Raw genomic sequence first — 22,708 nt, forward strand, 5'->3', positions numbered from 1 at the left:
GCCCGTACATCATTCATCAATTCTGTATAAAAACTAGCTAATAAACACATATCATTTCTCATAACATAATAAAACTGCCATAAGCATTAAGTACAGTTCATCTCATCTTTCTCCGATTAACAATTCGAATCCTGCGCAGCTTTACTTGGCGCCATTAAAAAAGCATTACAACATAGACCGGACTGTTCCGTTATGGTTATGGCCAGGTGGGGTTGCCAATTGGTTTCTCGGGCACAGAATTTGAAATGAACGAAGGCAATAGGGACAGTGCTGTTCTTTCTTTATTTATCAAAACTTACATACAGCTACCTCATGTGACTTTGCATCTACATTTATTTTGATTGTCATTTCAAGATTCAATTAATCACCTTCACTTACATCAAACGCAATTGTTTTTAGTTTAATGCTAACACTGCACATTCTGTGGCGATACAAAAGTTTGTGACGATTTTCTTCCCACTCTTTTATCTGTATGTCTCTAACTTAGTCACACACATCTTTAGCTTCTTTGTATTATTAATATAGCGAATTACTCCTATTTATTCTGAGTCAATAAAGTTTACAATTCTAAAAAGACACCAAACCTGGCAGCCCTGCAGATGTTGATCGTTCCTTGCCCCCGCGCATGTCCTTTGCGTAAATTAATTGTGAAAGATAGGCTGGGACCTATTTGCTAGTAAAACCTATTTGAGAACACGAATGATTAATGGACTCTACTGTTGGTATCGATTCTGCTTTAGATAATGATGAGAATGATCATAATAATGGCAGTAATAGAATTGGAGTCGATTAGTATCTTCCAACTGTATTTTATCAAACGTACAAATAGCATCCACCAAGTCCAAAATTTATAAAAAATACGATTTTAGCAACTGCATCAAATTATAGTAAAATAAGATACAAAATTAAAGCAGGTAATATTTATAAATTCAAGATGCACGACACGACACATCCCGCTCACCATAGAGTTCACGTTACATGCAACTGGCACAAAAACATGCGCGAACAAAAAACGATCACCGAAAAAAGAAGAAAAACTCGGATATAGAACACGTGGCCAGGCCTTTGTACGTTCATTTTGGGTACATCTGTTAGCCAAATTGAATTCTATTACGAATCTGGGTGAATATCAACAAACTCGTTTTTTGCCTAATTCCGGTGGCGAATTTTAATTTCCACTTTCCAAAACTTTTTTGTGGCAGAAATAATAGTAAATAACTTGTATTATTCAATGATATGGTAGAGATCAAAATATGATTAATACTTCTCGAGATATGTCGATTTGAAAATATCAAGAGCCACCGAAATTGTATTTGAGCCACCGGAATTAAGAACCAATCCACCGAAATTTATTTATACAGCGGACTTCGGAATGTTACAGATGATTGTCTCAAATTACTTATTTATTTGTAATCAATTAAGTTTTATCATCNATCTAATAACGTCAGGAAAATACACTGAAGTGCGATACTACGAGTATATCCAAAAAAAGTTTATTTATTTATTTATTTATTTAATTAGGACAACCAACAAGACAGACACAAATTCAAGCAAAGGGGTTTACATACATAATTTTGTCTTAGGACTAGGTGCTATCTTAATTACAGGCTGCCACGGCATGCAAAAGTGGACTTTGACAGAATATTAAACTTAAACGTACAGCTGATTTTGACACAATATTCAATTTAATTTAATTTATTTCCATTCTGAACAATTTTAAACCTCAAATTTAACTGGCAGATCTTGGCTAAACGGACACATGTGCAAATGAGAGTTGTATTTTTTTTAAAAGTTTGATATAAAGACAGAAAGAACGCTAAAATAGTGCCTAGGTAAAATTTACAGTAATAGGCCATGCCTAAAATGGAAAAACTCAGAAACTATTGAGCAGAAATTCAACCTACAATATAAAAATTACCTTATGAGAACAAAACCAGATTACACCAAGCATTAATTTAAGAAAACAGCTCAAGTAATTTTGCAAAGTATCAAACTCATCTCTAAACGCAAACTATTAAAAGAGATGAATTCAATATGATCAAAATCGATACCAACAGAGCAGTTGACCGGATGACTGATATGCACTGTGCCGCTAGAACGAGACAGCTCTATCCGATGCTTGTGTTAGAAAGGGACGGGGCACTGGTAGAATACGTTAGTTGCAGCTGCGCATACGTCACTAGGGGCTAGGGCCTAGGGATAATTGGAGGCAGTCGACCGAGGCGAGTGTAAAAACATTTGTGTTACCAATGTCATCTTTTGAATTGGAATGTATGACGCGGTTGACCCCTATGGCAGTGGACTTAAGGAAATGATGGACAGTTTGCATTATAATATTTCGGGAAGATGCAAGATTGTTATTATCATATGACTACGTTTTAATTCGTTTTGCATTGTTTTTTACAATTATACGAATTTATCATAAACTTATCTTTGCTTTTTAGTTTATGTCACGAAGATGGTTAGTGGTTTTGACTCTCAAAAGACGACTCTCTCTCCCTCTTTCTCTCTATATCTATCTAGTCGAAGTTTTCTCCCATCCTAAAGATTTGCCAAGATTAAAATTTAGAAATTGAAATAAGTGTATTTTAATTAAAAAAATTTTTTCAGTGACAGTAAAAAAGACGAATTTTCCTCTTTTCTCTCCACATTCAAACTTAAACGAATTAGACTCTGTTTTTAATTAGCTACTATGAAAGCACAAACAATGCGTCGGCGCATGCACTATCCGCATGCGAACAATACTCCGTGCACCGTCCGAAGATAACGTGCCACCATAAATAAACCTGATTGCTGGCAGAGTTTACTTCGCTGTAGGCGCAGGATCATCTTCATCGCAAATTCTATCGTCACCTGTACTTTGACGATGATCAAATTCATTTTGAGTATCACAAGCAAATAAATGGGATCACTGGTCAAACATAAGGTATGAATATAACGTGCCACCATAAATAAACCTAATTGCTGGCAGTGTTTACTTCGCTGTAGGCGCAGCATCACCTTCATCGCGAATTCTATCGTCACCTGTACTTTGACGTTGATTAATTTAATTTTGAGGGTCTGACTTTCAATTATTGGTATCGAGTACAATCGTTATAGCTGCAAAAATATTACTGTGTTCCGTCGATTCTAGGCCCGACCATCTTTTTTACAATATCTTTCGGTGTTATTTTTTATTATGAGTACAAAATGAACTTTTTCCTTGACATTAATCTAAAGCACAGTTCAAACAAAACTCTATAATAAATGTCCTCCATCTATTTGCATATGGCATTGCAATACCTATCTCCAATCATCAGAGCTGAAAGCACTCCACTCAATCACCATTTGTCGATTCCCAAGCAACGAGTCCAAATCCCAAGTCGAGCTACGGACGTTATTATGGCACCGGTGAGTCATTACTTACCCCACAATAGTGTCTATCATATAGAATAGACTTGTCGAAAGCCGTTATCGGAGCGCGGTCTAAGTTTGCAGTTGAAGCGTTATCAGTGGGTTCTAAAATGGCAACATTGTAGGTTAAATGTTTGGTTCATAAATATTTATTCTGGTAATTGTGAACCAGATAAGAATCATAACAATGTTACAATTTTGGAACCAAGTCCTATTGTATTTCTGTCATCTTGGTGGTTTTATTTTCTTTTGTTTTATATCTCATGATTGGAAAATTGTATTTTTTTCTGCTTCCAAATGCTTTATTCATCTCGCTGTTTCGAACAGCAATCACAACCATTATTTCGTTTACTGATAATTATCTTGAATGTTGTCAAATTGGTATAATCTATGTATTTTGTATTTTCTTTATTTTCAAAGTTAAATTCGCAATTTATAATTATCTCATCCGCAGTAACTTGGACCACCGCAGGGAACCGAGAAAATAATCTCTTCGGAGTCATTCTGATTCGTCATAACTATAACAATCATCGTGGTTTAGAGTCGCCGTACCCTTCCGCGGGCGTCTTTACATTTGCAAATAACGCCGTAGAAGAAATATTGTTGGGAATGTTATTGGAGATTTGAATGAAGGCATATCGAATCCGACTTAAGAGCTCCTTTTGTACAATTCCATTCTGTAAGTCAAAGACAACGACAGATGTGTTTACATTATAAAAATCTCTGTCATTACTACAAACAAATTCCCAATAAAAATAAGGCCACTGGAATCCCAGATCAAATCGGTTCACATTTATCCAACCTATTCTGATTCGTGTAACAGTCTCAATAAATAACATTTTTACATCTACGAGCGTAGAGAAAAGTACCGGTACTGATAGATTAATTAATCACAAAGCCCCGAATGACTCTCAAATCGGATTATTAGAGGCAGTGGTCAATAAATATCACGTGGATACCGCGGCCGACGCAACCGCCATCATCAGTCTTCGAGGCCCGGTCATTGTGGTCCGTCGCTTCTGATGACCATGTAATTTTTTAGGCGTATTGAACTCTAGTATTTTATTAGCTCCGATAAAATTTGGTAGCTCCACTGTGTACGGCTATCATAACAAATTAATCACGATAAGTTCAAGATTAAAATTAATTTTATTTATGAACCTTTCATAAACATAAAGCTTTCATATTTCGAGTGTGCAGTTGTCATCACATAATTTTTCAAATTCCCTCTAATGTTCGGCTATTAGTGATAATAACGTGCCATTTATAAGAATTTAGAGAGAAAAACATCATTATTGTTCTAAAAGGTAGTGTGAACACTGAAACCAATTTAAAGTGCAGTGAGGATAAACAATCATAACTTAAAACTCCACACTTGAATGCGTTGCTAGCAACAGAAGTGCTTGTAATAATCACTCGACGTATTTATGAGATCTTAAATTCATGTAGATATATGGACTGTGAAATTCCGAAGTTTGTAGTAATTAGAAACTACTGCCAAAGGGCCAAAGAGATGGAGAAAAGCACATCAGTTACTTCGACTGACGACATACTAGAACTCATTATAAATAAGTCAGAGCCTTATTGCTCAAGTGTTAAGAGTCATTAAATATTTCTCATGGAAGTACCTATCATTGCTTTAAGTTTAAGCGTACAAGATAGAGTTATTGACACTATTTTGCTTAAAGACTTGACAATTTCTAGCCTTATCATTGTAATGAGGAATGATAATGATGCACCGGTACAAGGCACTTAAGATTTAATATGTAATCAAAACGTTATAGCTGGCCGAACTACAAGCAATATATCTTTGCACTACCTAAAGTTAATGGTTTAAGACTAGAATTACGGTAGCTTATTATGTAAGTACTTTCAATTTAAACCTATCAGCGGCAAATCCAATAACCGTCAATTATAATTCACAATCCATTACCATTTGTGTAGCGCATCCTTTTGCGGACGAACTTTCCAAATCACTGCTTATGGTTGAACAAGAGCACTATCTAATTAGATTCAATAGTCATGTCCAATTTTCTGCTAAAGGTTAGGGAATGGTTGCCGACCCGCGGGTTAATATCCTAAGGGAACCGACTTAAATCGGCTTAAATATCCCATATACGTCTGGCTCACAATAAGCCCCGATTCACGTTTTACTGTAATGCACGTAATTTAGATCGAAGCGGCTATGGATGCGGTTTCATAACGTCTTCTTTGTGCCGGCTAGACCATGAATTTATATTCTGAATATCAACAGAACGGATTTACTCCCATCCAGTGACAGCTCTCCTAATATAATTACAAAATCGGTTCGTAATTATTCTTAGATGAGAAAGAACTGTGTCGTGGCATCACAAGCTAAATCATCCCGCAATCATTTAACTATTATAATGAAGAGAGACGTCGCGTGACTTACACAGTGAAAGCTACTCCAAATGACGAGCTTAAAAACACTTTACAAGATTTAAGCGGTCCCCCGACTGTGTCTGAGCGTGCATTATACCGAATATTAAAAATAATGTTCTAACCTGTGGTTCTAAACTAACCAAATTTATTCCAGCTAGACATTTAAGTTCGACCGCAAACAATAATCTGTGTATAAATCATAGTGTATAATCCGACTCACACGCGAGGTGAATCACAGTTCCAAGAAAACGGAAACGACAAATTCTCCGTTCTTTTTTATGGTATAAACCGGCTGAGTGAAGCATGACACGGTTTCCATGGCTACGGGGGTTTTGTTGTTTTTACGAAATAGACGGTTGGTAACATCGTCGTGCGCCGCGCACCTGCGCGCGCACCCGGCGCAGGCGCAAATCTCGGAGGGTGCGCCGCTCGAGGGAAAAGGGATCGCGAGCAGGTAAACGGTCGTCCCGGGCAAACTGTTTCATAATTCAACACCAAACTGGTTTCCTAACGCACATTCCCTCAGACTTTGGCAGCGTTTTAGAATTTAACCCGTAGACGAAGAAAGTAATTGTAGAGAAAATTACCTTAGACGTTGTGCGTTACGAAACGCGGCACTTTAAAGTGGCGTTTACTGATTGAACACCTGCGCCTAATTCTCGACACAAATTATCACCGAGACACAAAAAACATGGCGCGGAATAGGTCGGAGGTATTAATTACAGCAGCGTCTGACTCGATGTTACACTCGCGTATTATATAATTACAATCGTTCTCAAGAGTGTTGAAACGATACACTGTAGCCATTTTATTCATTAACTTGTCACATGAAATGATATATTTTGGATTCATATGTGAACGTACTCCAAAAACACGGCAGTTAACCTTGAATTTATTTCAGATATCTACATTGTATGTATGTTAAATAAAGTGTATCTGGACGATGCATCGATCAAGTTTATCTTCTACAGACAAAAGGAAGATAGAAACGAGCATTAAAAATCGGGATTTAAATGCTCTCACGCTCGCAAAGAGGCATTAAAAAGGCTAATAAGACTGGCCTTCTGGATTCAGTAGCTTTATAATAATACTTAAGTAATTACGCGAGTCGGCGCGGCCGCGGACCAGATGTCGATTTTATTCTCAAACCGTTATTACCACGACACGCTGCGCCCGCGCAACTCCAAAGGATAATCCGTGTAATTAAACGATATTACTTCATCAGGATCTTAAAACATTTGCATGAGCTTTTAAATTAAAGCATGACAATTTTGAGTCATCACAGTTAGAGCATTTCTAATAAAAATAAATTAAAAATCTTTTTCTTCAGAGTCAGTTGTCCTTAAATGCTTTCTTAAGAACTACTAGTTTTGTGACAACTTTTTCAAAAAGTGACATGGTTTCGAGTATTCTTGTAGTTTAAAACCACAATAGGGTGTAAAGTTAAAAACCCAAGCGCAATATTGCCTATCTGGTGATTAAACAACAAAAGTCAGTCAGGTAGTTAGCGACAAGTAGAAACAAGTGCGTTTATGACACTCTCGCTATTGTTTCCACGGCCGTCGTCGGAAACGGTCCACCTGATGCTCCAAACATCATCAACTCGAGTCTTCCGTGCTGCATCCTTTGTTTTGAGCCTCTTTGCAGGTATTTATGAGTTAACGGCACTTCTGGCCCTTTTTCAATTTGCGTGGGCTGACCTGTTGTTGGAAGTTGGACATAAATGAGCTTTTTGGAACGATACTTTAAAATCTGAAATCAGCTTTTTTGGGCAAGGTCTGTCTGAACACTTTTGGCATTTGGTCTTAATTATTAAAAATTGTCTGAGCTAGACAATTTAAAAACTTAACTTGCACCTAGGTGCGGCAAAACAAAAGCTGCCAGACGTCGCGTGTCAGTTGATACACATTTTTTCACAAATCCCCAGCCATTCCGACCCGGAACGGCGTTATCATGCGGGCCATCGCGACAAAAAACCGCGTTCGACCAATGACGGTGATCTGACCGAGGTCACTGCAACAATTGTGTGTACGATCACCATGAGTTAAAAGCCGAATGGACAAGCGCATGCCATCGATCACGCCGATCAAAAGGATGCTAAAGCTTTTTAATCTTAAACCGCTTTAGCGGGTTTTACAAGGTCGAAACAAAAGGGCCTTCTAGAGATACCGAGAATCTGTACAAAAGGTGCAAGCAAACTGGTTATCTACCAGATAGAATACCAAACCTATTGCAAAAATATAGTATTTTACAGAATAATTTACCCTTGTTCCCTAATTTTCTGATCCGGTCAAAAAAAACAAACCTGGAAACCCTATGCGCTCGCGCAGCCGATAGCGTCGTTCACACGGTGCGATAGTCTCGGCTTCCGAGGCCCTTCCGTTGACTTGTCCAGAATTGAACCGGCTATCTCCTTCCGCCGGACACCGCAGAATTGACAACGATATTTTTCTGGCTGTCACACCCCTTTCGATATTGATAATGATCCCATTGATTTAGTTGGCAATGATCGACATCGTCTTTGTATTAAAGACCCGTGATTATTTATAGCTTCTGAATTACGAATCTGCAAATCAAATCAAGAATATTCGCAGCAGTGATTGATGAACTGGTTTTGGGAGAAGACAATGCAGCTTTCACGTTTGGAGGTGATTTATTTTATATCTCTGAGGAAATGTCAATATATCCATGACAACTGCAACTGATAAAGCTACTGTTTAAGGAGTACCTACATCAATATGAATCATTTGTAATAGTATTGAAATGTAATTTATATTTTACAAATAAATTACTAGTTTCTTTTGCAGTTTCTTGTAAATAGAGATCAGACAGCACTGTGCTTAATGCGATGTGACAGATACTTAACGAATGTTTTTACAAAGATTCCAAGATCAATCAGACACTGTAACCAGTAGCAAACAATAAGTTCTCATGCGATGCACTCTGCGCGCTTGTCGCCCCACTTATAGCAATGGAGGTTACAACAAAACCACAAGCTGTTACGAAAACTCCAACCGAGAATATCACACGTGCTAAAATTATATTCGTTATTGACAAACTGTTCATTCATTTCGCGAGATAATAACAATGTAAGAGAATAAACCAAATTGCGGAAAATTATTGTCAAAAGCGAAAACGAAAGTGCCAGAATATTGTTTCGCAACAAAAACGAAAATATTGTATTGGGAATTGAAGTAAGTTTGTAGCCACACGAGTTCTGTAGCATGTAAAGTGACTCACTTTTCGCACGAATAAAAAACTTGACTTATTTAACTGCAACAGTTGGTCTATCTACAAAAGAGTATCTAAAACGCCCATTGGCGTAAATTATTGCGGCCATTACTGCGGCACAATCAACCAGTTCTCATGGATGTAGTCCGGCAATTACTGTACAACGTATTGATTTAACCTATTGTCAATGCGTAAATCAAGAGCTAAGATCAGTGTTTATCGTAAATCCTAATGCGGGGTGTAACATTACACAAGAGCTACCATAGTGCTTGCCGCGAAATCGTTTGAGTGCCTCTTTGTATTCTATACAGTAGGTACTGAGTTAGACGAAACTTAGGTAAAACTACTGTTTAAAATTTTCTATTAACAATAACTACTTAAACTACTAACTTTGAGCTTTATGATGAGTAAAGTTCTGTCTATGTTTTAGAGAAATTAGATAAGAATAAAAATCATAATTCTAAAATGGACGTACTCAACTAAACAACAATAGTAGCCAGTTTTACTATTTGAAAAAACAGGAAAGTCTGTAGCAAAAAGCTAGTCTATTTTGCATCGCGTTAGGTAATCGTGGACACAATCACCGTGTTAGAGGTTATTGTTTAATATCTCTTACCAATTACTAGAGTCAAAGGTCGCTGTTGATAGATTTTCTATCAAGATTAAGAAGTTGCACAAGGCAATTTGTGTAGTGAATTTTTGGGCACTTTTAATAATTTTACACTGAGAATGTATAATTAGAAAGTCAAGGAACTTTGTGATTTAAACGATGATGATAATGATGGTAATTGGTGTACTACAAATTTTCGACAATATTTTGAGAGAGATTGAAGTTAAAGTATCAATCAGACTAAATATTAATGATGCTAATAAACATAAATAAGATTATTAGAGTAGTCATTAGAACCGACTACAACCATTTGAGCAGCATGTGGCATGAAATATGCGGAAATTAGTCACACAAATGTTATAAAACATAATACAGTAATATGTCATTTTGTGACTAAACACAAATTCAGTTTAAGCTGTGGCTAGACAGCACGCACCAGTAACTGCTGCTAATTTCATAATCCAATTACAGGTGTCTACCTTATTGCACTTATGACAGTTGACACGCAAATTACTAACGCACCAACTGACAGCCTGATTGGTAGCGTTTGTGAATAAGTAATGCGCGACAAAGGTTACACGTTTATTGCTGATTCAGACTTAATTCCTATTCTAGATCCACATGTTTCTTATCTTGCCTTTTAGTATGATGTTGATTGTGAAGATCAAATTCAATTAACATAAATTGTTGTTTATGTTCTTCTATGTCCCAGTTGTAGTTAGTCGCACCTTTGCTTTCTCTGAAATGGTTTCCTCACACACGTTCTTCTTAGTTACATGCGATATAATTTACTTTTATGAAGACATCTGAACTACCTAGCCTACGGCTCGAGTCGTATAAACGGCAGTGCTTCTAAATCTTGAGACCTCATTGTGCAAGCAAACTTAATATTCGAATAACGGTCATCGTCGTTAAAAATCCGAGAGCTGTTTCATAATCTATTCTTGATCACCTTTGCTGCTGGGCGGTGCTCGGTTACACGCCTTTGCCAGTATTTTCGACGAGACAAAACAATGTACGCTCGGGTTATAATCCATCATGAACAATAGTCCACAGATTATTATCTCAATGTAATTCATAAGCCAATCGCTTGTTTGTAACATCCCAAATTAATAGCATTCAACAATTTAAACCTAATCTTATACTAGTAAAATTACATTACCTTTACCTACTTCCAGTTGCATAAAAACAGGTTCAAAAATAACATTGGTTACGAATGATCTTTACGTTCCAGTTGATTCTGTATTTAGATAGACAATTTAGGATACAAAAGTAGTTATAACTGTAGATAACACCCAAACATGGAGGTCCGAGTCAATTAGTACGGTTTTGAAACTGAAAGAATTAATGGCTTTTAGAAAATAGTCGACACAAAGTCGTTATAAGCGGTTTAAACTAAAAGTTGGCTAATATCTACCATCAAAGAGATTTACTGACTCATTATTAGATTCCTTAATTCCCAAAGATCTGACCACTATGAACGTCTTAATTAGAACCCCATAACTATTATGCTTTTCCGGTGTGTAGGTACTTGAGGTTTTTACTTCTGGATCTTTATTTCTTTTACTTCAAGGTTCAGTTTCGACTGCGATGTGTTTGTCCATATGATTGCAGTTATAAAATAGAGCCATCCAGCTTACGTCCGCCGTAATAGGCGGGTTTAGTAAAGGTCGTTGAAGAATTTCCTCGATCTCTCACGTGCTAAGTTTCTCATTCAATTTGAAATTACTGTGTATGGCAGTTTATAAATGATCTGCTACCTGACTTGTTACCAAGATTTCTAAGTTTGTATCATTATCTTTTACTGAGAACGTGATATTAAATATCTACTAGATTAAGAATTAAATTACACTCAAGAGCGATCCTATATGAACAGAATAAACAGATTTCATAACTGACTAAAGTCACTTGAAATGATATCATCAAGACGCTTCAAGACTTACAAATCTTCAATCTGCGTTCTGACTACGACATCAATAAACATTAAACAAATCAGTCCGTCACGATTTAAATGAATTGAAACTAAAATTAAAGGAAAGATCGAAATCAGGTTTAGCAAGTAGCAAAATAATAACCAGTGAGATCATAAACTTTGATTGTAATGGCCGAGGCCCGAGATATAGATAAGGCGCTTTCACAAACGTCTGGGAGGGTGAACTGGCTATGGCAATTAAAGTCCTCGCACACTTGGTATTTGTGACGGGATCGGCGATTTTGTGATTGCACCGATACTCGCGGCACCAATTTTGAGTTTGAAAAAAAAACCCTATCGTGCAGATCAATACCAGATGACCTTTACTGCTTGATAGCTTAATTAAATATAAACTTTGAACACCAAAATAAGATAATTTTCAGTTAAAATATTTGTGTTAGTTAAGGGAGAAAGAAGAAAACTTCTTGATACTGATAATAAGGAAATTAACTATAACAGGACGAAGCTAAAAATGTATTTAATTTTAAGCATAAATTGAGGCTTTTGATGTGAATTTCAATATTTTAGTCTCGCATCAAAGAATCATCACTGAGATTGATTTAAGTTTTCAGCACAATCTAAGTGTGTGAGGGCCTTTAGTTAGTATCTAAACTCGATGAATTGACAGCTAGGAGAAAACTGAAGCCATAAGACAAGATAAATGTGAGACCTAGACCAAGAATTAGGTCTTTTGCAATCAAAGAAAACCGTATAAATTAATGTAAGCAGATAATTAATCACTTACGGTGAAAATTAATATCTCACACTCGTGAGGCAAATTTTTTAAACTGTCAATTAAGGTACTGAAAACAAAAGACCTAATCAAGCAAGAACAAAGCTGTAATTAAAACACAAAAAGAACCATTGAATAGTCCGTATGGAATAGCATTTGCTTATAATCATTTAGGAGATAATGATGGTGTACTACATAATATTATTATTTGAGACGAACAACCTAAACTTACTGGTTGTAAAGAAGTGAAAGGTTCTGATTGTGGACCTTATTTCAAAGGCATAAAGGAGCATGTGATAAAAGAATTCCAAGGCATTATGGCTGGCGAAGCTGTGGCCAGTGTGGGAGAAAATTTCGATATCCGATACTTTGAATGCGGAGACATTGTCCATAGCTTAAAAGGTCCATAACGTTGAATAAATAGTCAATATACTAACCTATTTACTGAAGTTAATACTTATCGGATTTCTGCTTTGGACAAAAATGAGCATAGGATTGGTAAAGTTAAACATTTCTAAGGGTATAAAGTAGTTAGAATATTTGACGGTGCTGCTGGTGTAATTGAATAGATAAATTTAGTTAATGTTAGTTATAGAAATGAACCTTAACTTTCGAGGTTTGTAAAATATTTTTTAATCTGGAATTTATTTATGATACTACTGTGAATAGTCGCTAATAAACGTCACCTTTTTAAAACAAGTCGAAATTAATACAAAGCATAAGCTCTTCCTGTTATAGCTCAAAACTTCTTAGAAAAACAACCACTGTTAGTTTTCTACACGTCAAAAACTGAAAACTCGTCCTTTTCTAGTTCCATTCTGAGCCGAAGCTGTGTTTGGCGTTCGTGACAGCGGCGCAAGCGCGGGCTTATTACACTGCACAACAAAATTGCAACTTTTGGCTGATGATTGACTTTCATTACGTGATGTTTACTAATTTGACGTCGCTGATTCTGAATCTGCCGTCCATTTTTTCGTAGCAGCTCTTGTTTACGTGTTATAGCTTGCACTCAAAAATTGCTAAATTTCAGTCTTAATTCGCCGACAGTTAAAAAAATACTATATTTTCTTTGTATAATTTAATATAGTAGCATTAAAAGAAGTGTTTGTGTGATTGATCTAAATAAATTTTGTTTCATTTGCGGAGAGGATATGTTTAAATAATCCGTTTAAATGTGACAAAGTTCGTAAAATTGGCTTACAAAAATTAGTTTGGGGACACAGTGGAAATGAAAGATAAGCCTTGAATTTCGCAAAAAGCGTGGAAANCATAAAATAGGATCAACTCTAAAAAAAGAGTGTTTTTTTACAAAAAGACCCAAGTGTCATATTTTTTTAACCAGAGCTGATACAGATATTTCAATCACAGATTTGAAATCGTCATTAAAAATTGGACTAATATCATGTTACATAACCCAATCATCAGAAATGCTGTTGTGCAGTGTTATTAAAGCAAACGGCGGACGTACCGATAACAACGTATGCACAGATACTATGTAAACACATGCGTTTGAAGCACCTGGAAAGAAAACCCTACCTTGATTTTAAGACCTTAGAGTTCACAATGGCTTGAGAGTCCAAGAAAGATTTCGACTTTTTAAAACTAAACGAAAAGACGAAGACACGATCTTTTAAAGATAACTATGACGTGGCTAAAAGCTGCGTTTTGGTGCTGGAATGACATGAACGCTGGCCGAAGTTTTTGGTCATTTTTCCTTCGGCAGAAGGATTGAAGTGGTTATCCGCTGAAGATCGCTTTTTTAAATCTTGGCAATTACTTAAACTCACTCAGACGCATTTTGGGATAAAATCGTAGTTAGACTTAAATTCCAAGGCCATTAGTCAAACAGCCTTTAAGTAATTCCAAATCTAATTCAGTTAAATGCAAACCTTGATGGGACTTTACTAACCACTTCAGTAATATTACGTTGAATTTGAAATCAATATCTTATTAAACTGAGACCGCGCAAACAATTGAATTTTAACTGAAACACAAACCCAAAATGGAAGGTTTATTCTCAATACCGATACCTTTGCCCTTTCACTTCGAGTTTAAGTCAATAATGTACCTAAGGTTTGAAATCAACGCCTCTGCAGGTACAGAACCTACAGTCACTTTAAAATCAGTCTCTTCTCAAGTCCACCCAAAATGTGACCAGAATTTAGGCAAAACCAACCATCGGACATCATATCCATAGAGTTCAGATTATAGAAACCTCGACAATTTTGGTGCTAAACTAGCATCGCTTTAAGTTTCCAAGCTCATGGCAGACTATAGAGGACCCTAATACATTGACTTAAAGCACACGGTCAGCTGCTAGATGTTGACTGAACATAGGAGGGCGTGCTATCCGACAAGCAAGGGTGTTTGCCCAAGGCTTGTTCAAACAGGCCCTCGGATGCTGAACAGGTTTGTCCAAGAAATACAAGCACAGGTATAGGGCACGTCAAGCTATCACTGTGGTCTTATGTAGGTACTTTAACAGGGTCCATTTTGCACCAAAAAGTATAGTCTGATTTTCAACACACTTTAAAAAAATAGTAGCTAACCTGGAGAACTTCTATGTTCATCAGAAATATTGGAGGATTCTAATGGCGAAAGAATTTTTCAAATCGCACCAGTAACTACTCGTAGTATCTGGTTTCTTTTCTCTTTATAATATTATCGTATATGTCCCCATTTTCAGTATCAAACTCTATTTATAAACCATGTTCTTAAAATATTAAATCCCAGTGTTAAAGTATGATTTTTTAATTGAGGCAATGCAATTTCTATTACCTACATCATAATTTGTAAAAAATTAATCCTTTCTTTAATATCGCTGATTTCATCGTGGTATTTTCTAACATTCAAAAAAGGATGGCGATTTACAATCTTTATCAGTTTTACTGCCATTATTAAGCTTGCTTTGTTATTTATTATCCTTAATTAACATGAAACTGTGAAAAAAGCTTTTATGATTTTAACACCACTAATTACGTACCATCTTAAGCGTTTGAAGCTTTTTGACCGACTTCAACAAAAGGAAGAGGTTCTATCAATGTCATAGGTGGGACGGTTCAGTGTTGGACAACTTTAATATGAATGTTGTATTTACATAGATATCTACATCGAATTTGAATAAGTTTTTGAAGTAATTAACTCTTAATAAAAGTTCAATAATAAGTATGTGCTAATAAAAATAATCAACAGTTTCCAATATTTAATTAACACTACACGGAATTAAATTCAATTATTCAAGTTACAATGGTTAAAACAAAAACAGCTACAATAGGCCACTTTCGCATGAGAAACTAACATTTCCCATACTGTACTGTGCCGAATGCGCTTGCGTGGTAAATGTTCGAGTGATGTAAAAAAACAATTATTTTACATAATGCTCCCGTGTTTGATAAATAATATACGTGTGGTAAGATGGTGAAGATCGATTTTAAAATAAGCATAAAGATCTATTAAGACTTTATTAAAAATAAACAGATATTTTTACCACAAACGCAAATTTAATAAGCATCGAAATAATTCTTCAAGAATCTTTAAAAAAATATTTAAGTTACAATAGTAAATAAAATGTCATGATACAGAAATACACATGTAGTATTCTAAAATCTTATATTGCTTTAAAATATTCAGGCTGAAAATTACCGTATTTTGGAACGACGCTGTAATAAGAATTTACTCAAGAAGAAACTGAAACGTAATAGAAACTTATTAAAACTATTAAACGAATATGCCTGCAATCAATGAGCATAAAAGCGTACCTAGTGATGAAGCTTTTTAATTTTGAATTTAACGGAACAAAACAAAAGGAGCTAATCACCTGGCTTCGATTACCAAGCGTTGAGCTTAAAGCTCAACTTCAAGCCCATACAAATAAACTTGTAACACTTTTACGGGGCTATAGGCAAGGCAGAAATTAAAGGTTGGGAGCGAAGCATTAACTTTATATGATATAATCGTTTCGGAAAAGATTTTTATAGGAGCAAACTTTTATAAACCCAATTATGGTAATTTTCCGCCACTATACACCGCGGACACGCGTTATGGCCTTTTTTATAATGTTGCAATCCCTACTAACATTATAAATACGAAAGTACTGTGTCTGTCTGCCCAGAAAAGGACATAAGACAATTTTTATTCTGTTCTTAAAACAGGGACGCGCGCGATTAAGATTTTCTGTGACAGACCAAACTTCACGCAGGCGAAGCCGCGGGTGGAAAGCTAGTGTTGCAATAAGTAGGTAATAGACATGTGAAATAATAACTGAGATACGATTTAACTGTCAACTGTTTTGTGGTTAGCAAAAAAACTTGTCCTTAAAACAAAAGAAGACGACGAAATTTTTTTTAAAAACATTTGGCACTGGCACAAAAATAAAAACAAGCGGTACAATAGGCTAGTTTCCTAAAAAAATTTTTTTAGTCCGTCCGTCATGATTAATATCAAAAAATATTGGACACTATATTTTTATTTGTCAATCTAACAAATAATTACATAGTTATGGTGCGTTGAAAGTTCCGCACGACGTCACAACGTGCGGCACTTTTATGCACGCATTGACGTCACGGGCCTCTTCTTATGAAAAATTTTCATTAGTTTGAAAAAGTGAAATTTACGTGTAGAGTATTTTTTGATAAGTTAACTGACGGACTAATTAAAACTCTTGCTTTTTGACCCAGGAAACATCCTTATTGATTTAACGCCCATATTCACAAACGATGTTGCTTATGTGAAGCAGTAAATCGAACGCACAGCGTTGAATAAAGCTCTGTGATTGGTTCGTGTGTCACCCTGTGCGTCCACGCGCACTGTGAGACATAGTAATGTGAATACGGGCGTAAGTCTTTTTAGGCGGGTTATAACAGCAAGGCTGGCAAACCAGTCCAACTATGACTAATGGTGTGCCAGCCTATCGTATCTATGTCGTTAAGAATCGAGCACAATTATCAGTATTTACTTACGTCTTAAAAGGCAATTGGCTCAACAACAAACAGCTTTAACCTACTCCTAAAAAGGCTAAGAACTACAAATTACTGTTGCAGATTTTTGCCGTGTGTGGTCTAAAATTCTAAATGCTTCTACCAATATGGTCATACGTAGACCCTTCAATCATTTTTGAAATTGTTAACGGGTCTAATTCAATGAGAATTCTTGATTTTATTGCCAATTCGAATACATTAATACAGGATGGGTGAAGTGTTTCTCTTGCTCATATTTTTTTAATAAGCTTATTTTGTGATCGTCTACCCTACGCTGTTTCTGTGCTACACAGTCTATTGGTATCGGTATCTAAATCCATTGTTTTATACAGGGTGTCCCAAAATTAGCATGTCACACTGACACTAGAGGTAGTAGGTGAGTCTAAGACGCATCGAACAAGTCTATTAAAACCATTTTAATAAATAACTAATATCAGTCACAGTCATATTTCAAAACTCATCACACTTTTATATGGACAGTTAGGCTTGTTCGATGCGTTTCAGGCCTAGCTACCTCCAGTGTCAGTGAGGACGTACTAATTTTGAGCCACCCTGTATTAAATCTTGTAACAATTTGAAACGATTATTTAAAACAGTTTAATATAATTCCACTTAGCAAACAAGTCTATGAGATTCAATGAAAATCATTCACATGTGATAGTGATAAGGAACTCGCATGTTTAGCGTTTCTCAGACTTACAAAGTTATATTCCCAGAACAATTTCTTGTCGCGTTCGCCCGATTGGGTTCAGGCAACACTACCAATGCAGTGATTTATGCAAATGTGACTCTTTGGGCTCTGGTTATAAGAGCTTGATAAGTTGCAAATAAAAGATAGAAGAGTAAGTAAGTATCAAGTGAGAAATTGCATATTAGCGTTAGTTGAGATTTATAACTGAGTGTGCGATGACCCTAGTTAGGGCTGTCATCCCTTTAAGCGTAATATTTCAAGCTAAACAAGAACTATTTTAGCCTACAGTTTATGGGCTAGAAACAGCCGGTTACAGCTTTTACATTTGGTCAGTTAAGGCGGTGCATTACCAATTTTTTTAGGGTTAAACTTTACCTAACCTTTTCACCTCTTGGTTTTGCTAATAGATGGCAATGGATGACATTATGTCACAGGGAACTAATTAAAATTACCACTCTTTTTCCATTTTCTTTAATAAATTTTTGTACTGAAATTAGTATCTTTGGTTATACGCCACTTTTGGTACAACATTTAAGAAAGCTTTTACTGTGCTGACACAATGTCAAGTATCGTATATTGAGATACAACCTTCCACTGGATGCTTCAACGTCGTAATTTGAAACTATGATAACATTTCTTACTACGTTATTCTCATTGCAGTTAACAGTTGTAATGTGTAGCTAATATCTACAATATGGCCGCCAGCGGATTAATAACACCCGTATTTACAAACATTACTATGAGGTCTCACAGTGCGCGTGGACGCACAGGGTGACACATGAACCAATCACAGAGTTCTGTTCAACGCTGTGCGTTCGATTTGCTGATTCACTTAAGCAAGCATCGTTTGTGAATACGGGCGTAAGTTTTAGTCTGTCTCCAGGAAAAAAATCTAAGAAATTACTATCACTATTATTATTAGTTTCTAAATCTTTAAAAGATCTCTAAGAGATCTAGACTTACTATGGTAGCCCTGGCCCGCCAATTGGCCACACAATTGAACATTAATTGGCACTGTTTATAAAAGTGGAGCAGACAGTGTTTTATCAACATGACATCTGCGCGGATTCAAATCAAGACATATGGGTGCACATGCGATATTATATCGACCAAATATTCGATTAGGTATAATTCACGCGAGAAAGTCTTTCGGTAGTAGGTAAGCTTCTTCAACCATTATTGCTGTTGCCTATATGTAACTAGTGTAAATAACTAAATAAAATAAACTAAACAAAATAATGCAATAAACAGATCATTTTAGGTGATCAAAAATCTAAATAGAACGTTTAAACAAAAAAATTAAGTAATATTACGCATATTCAAAGAATCATACTGGAACACAACTCCATAACTTCTATAAATACTCACTTACCTTCTATACTGCAAATTTAATTCATTTTATCATCGCATCATTTCACTTAGAACAAACAAAATTGCATAACAAAAACATAAAATTTACAGATCCTCAATTTTCATACAAACATGCTTGTTAAAAGAGCCTTTATATCCTAAAGCTTTGGTTAGCAACAACTTTTCCCATGTATACTTAGTATTGTCTTATGTTAGTATTGTAAGCTGAGCCCTGCTCATACAAAAATGCTAGCAAACATTCCCGGTAAGGCAATACATTATCTGAGTAAAAGAGCATGGCTTAATGTGTAAACGGAAATACTTAACTCATACAATATTGCCTTTGCGGTCGTACTTATAACAGTCACATTAGCTTATCTTATAACACCAAAGTTATCGGGAGAAGATTTCATTGTAAAATAAGACAACCGTTATATTACTATTGATCTTTGCAGTCATTTGCAGATTACTTTTCTTAAATGACGTAAATACTGTTATAATTTTTGTATATCTTTATTACTTTTATTTAGGACTTGTTTAGGTATGAATATGAATCACAATTATATCAAGAATGAATTTATTATTGTTATAATACTGCTATCTGATAAACAATGTTTAGCGGTAATTTACAAAATAGGAACAATGATAAACACAGACATTGTATTACAACTTGTACATAATAAACCGGGATCATAGAAAGTTGAACACAAAACCTAACTTAAAATTTACATTGAGCATCATTGTTAAAGCGCCTAAACCTTTTCACTCCTTTTTCAGTCGTCACCATCACCGAAGCATACAAATTGTCCATTACATATCTCGTACTTTCCCTAAAAATGCAGATTTCGGTGGTTATCCGTGTCTCTGACAGGGGGAATGAAATAAATGTGTATTACACGATCAATATTCAAAAAGTACTGTCGTGGCGCGCTCAGAAATCGTGGGCTAGTGGACGGAATGCTAATAGAGAGTTTGTTGATTTGTATTCCAGTAGATGGACTTGGCTCGTAGTAGACTGGACACTTAGTTGGATTACAAAACGATACAAAATGCTTTAGTCTTCTCACTGGGAGAAATAGTAAATAGATACCTAAAAGACAGAAATGGAAGTTACAGATTTGTAACAATTTGTGCCATTATAAATTAGGTTCCCTGATAATATGGTTATAAATTTTTTAGAACTTCGATTTGATCATCTGTCTGTAATGTTTACATATTAACAAATAATTAAATAACATAATAATATTATATTTTTAGCCCTTCTGTCCATTTTTTACAAAATTATAAACCTTCTGTGGAGTAAGCTTCTTTCGTGGTAGTATTTCTTCTATACCCGCTTTTTGCTTGACAGCTAGATTAATGTAAAAATTAGTAGATCTACGATAAAAGCCAACTACAGAAGCTGTTGTTTTTGTTTTAAATCTGTTATTTAAGATTTATGAGCTTTCCGATTCGAATAGAATCATGTTAGCCAGTTATGAAATAAGTAAAGCTTTTCAACTAACATTTCTACGCCAAATTTAATACTAACTACTTTTACAGATAGGCCTATACTACCATGTCCAAGTCCTTCAATAATAACGGTTTTAGACAAGAATAACTACATAAGCTAGTTCAATAAAATGTCTGACTAAAAGGTTAAAAGAATCGTTGAATATTATTCTCTAAACAGGTAGCACTAACGGTCGCCTGATCAATCTACTTAATGCGAAATTTGATCCGATGTCATGCAACGGTCGGCTTAACTACAAGTTCACCAAGAAACGCGCACAGAAAACATTAAAAAACGCGATGCGTTGACTTAACTCCAGTTTTAAAAGGCTCGTTTCACAAGTCCGCACTAAGTGTGAGAACGGAGGTAAACCGACCGGTGCGCGAGCGCAGCGCACAACGAAAGCTCGCACCGCCACCGAGACTTTTTCCCGCGGCACCATTACATCCGCGCTTTCATAAGCTCCTATCTTACACTACACCTACCTTCGACACCATCGATCCTCGCTGCCAGCGACAGCAGAACAGCTAGAGACAGCAGTCTAATCCCATAATCCGGTATAAAGTTTCTAGACCACATTTTGTAGCACAACATTCACACATGGATCGCACACATTTGTTTTACTTCTGCTATGTCGTTTAATCACTCAATAATATGCACTCACGGAACCAAATGTAAGAACTGACACTTCATTTTGTTTTTGAACTGTTGTTACGTTGAAAACATTGCGGAATTTGTCATTTTAGCGGTAAAAAAACGTTTGAACGAAACGTACAGAGCCCGTTTGGCATGCGCAGCCGCGTCCCGCACGCATCTGACGGCTTTGTTCGTAAATACGAGCGTACAGTAAATCAAAATGGCCGCCGGCGCGCGTGTGTGCGTGCGCGCGGTCCACACCGCCTGCGTTTAGGCGATCTAAACCTTTTAATCACATTCGCGAATTAGGTTTGAGTGTTTGAATAATGTTAGTATACTATCTAAGTCATGACAATGTAGGATTGCAGATAAAAAGGCGTGAGAACAGATGCACGCACACAAGTAAACGTACGCGCAGGAATGTTGATTCAATGGAGAAATCAAGTAATTCAACACTTGGAAGCGAGCAGCCAATCGAGAGCTTTCGTAGCCGTTGCTTCGTGGTGCGGGCGCGGCGACACAGATGGCGCTTTGATGGTGTTTCGGAGGGGTGGGAGGGTGAATTGCAGCTTTCGTCTACTTAGATAAAGTTCGAGTAGCACATGTTGTTTTGTTGATTGTATTTATTATAATGGATTGCGGTTGTTTGCATTGCAGTTTAATTTGAACACAATTAATGAAATGTTAGTACTTGAAACAGCGGATTTGTGATTTTATTATTTAAAGAATAAGAATATAAATGAGTAAAATGTCAGAAATATATTTACATATTATACAATACAACATGTATGTATACTTTTGTCTCCTTTTAGACAGATTGTTGTATAAAACATGATTTTTATTTTTCGTAATAATAATCAAAAACAACAACCAACTACAATAATAACATTATACAAGAATAACTATAACTAATATTATGGATACTTGAAACAGGTTATTCCAGACACAAGTAGTAATGTTAATTCACTCTTACTGAATTTATTAACAATAAAACTAGGTTTTTTCAGGTAAATTCTTGAAATAAGTCCAAGTAAAATGTCGTTGATGTCTTTTGCCTCCAAAAGCTCACTTTTGACGTAACTTCATACAGTCAGCGTTAAATAGTTTCAAAAAACACCCAAAGTAGCCAAAAAGTTCGCAACACGTCTTTGTTACAATTTGAATAAGGTTGTGTTGTCACTTTGGGTGTCACGAAACTATTTGACGGTGACTGTATCTACC

At 36.0% G+C, this 22,708-nt stretch overlaps 1 protein-coding gene across 6 annotated transcripts in view; it reads right to left on the reverse strand.

Annotated features, from left to right (window-relative positions):
- The window catches only part of N (neurogenic locus Notch protein), a 155,196-nt gene extending 133,335 nt beyond the window's left edge, over positions 1 to 21,861 (reverse strand). For 3 of the 6 annotated variants that reach the window (XM_028302461.1, XM_028302462.1, XM_028302457.1), the window contains exon 1: positions 21,337 to 21,861. In XM_028302461.1, the coding sequence (XP_028158262.1) occupies positions 21,337 to 21,445 (109 nt within the window). In that variant the 5' untranslated portion in view covers positions 21,446 to 21,861. The remainder of the gene's footprint in view (positions 1 to 21,336) is intronic. The other 3 variants (XM_028302458.1, XM_028302460.1, XM_028302459.1) reach the window with 2 other exon arrangements.
- Between the last annotated feature and the right edge of the window lie 847 nt (positions 21,862 to 22,708).

This window comes from Ostrinia furnacalis, unplaced genomic scaffold, assembly GCF_004193835.3.
Source record: "Ostrinia furnacalis isolate ACB-3 unplaced genomic scaffold, ASM419383v2 OfSCF1126, whole genome shotgun sequence".
Classification (NCBI taxonomy): Eukaryota; Metazoa; Arthropoda; class Insecta; order Lepidoptera; family Crambidae; genus Ostrinia; species Ostrinia furnacalis.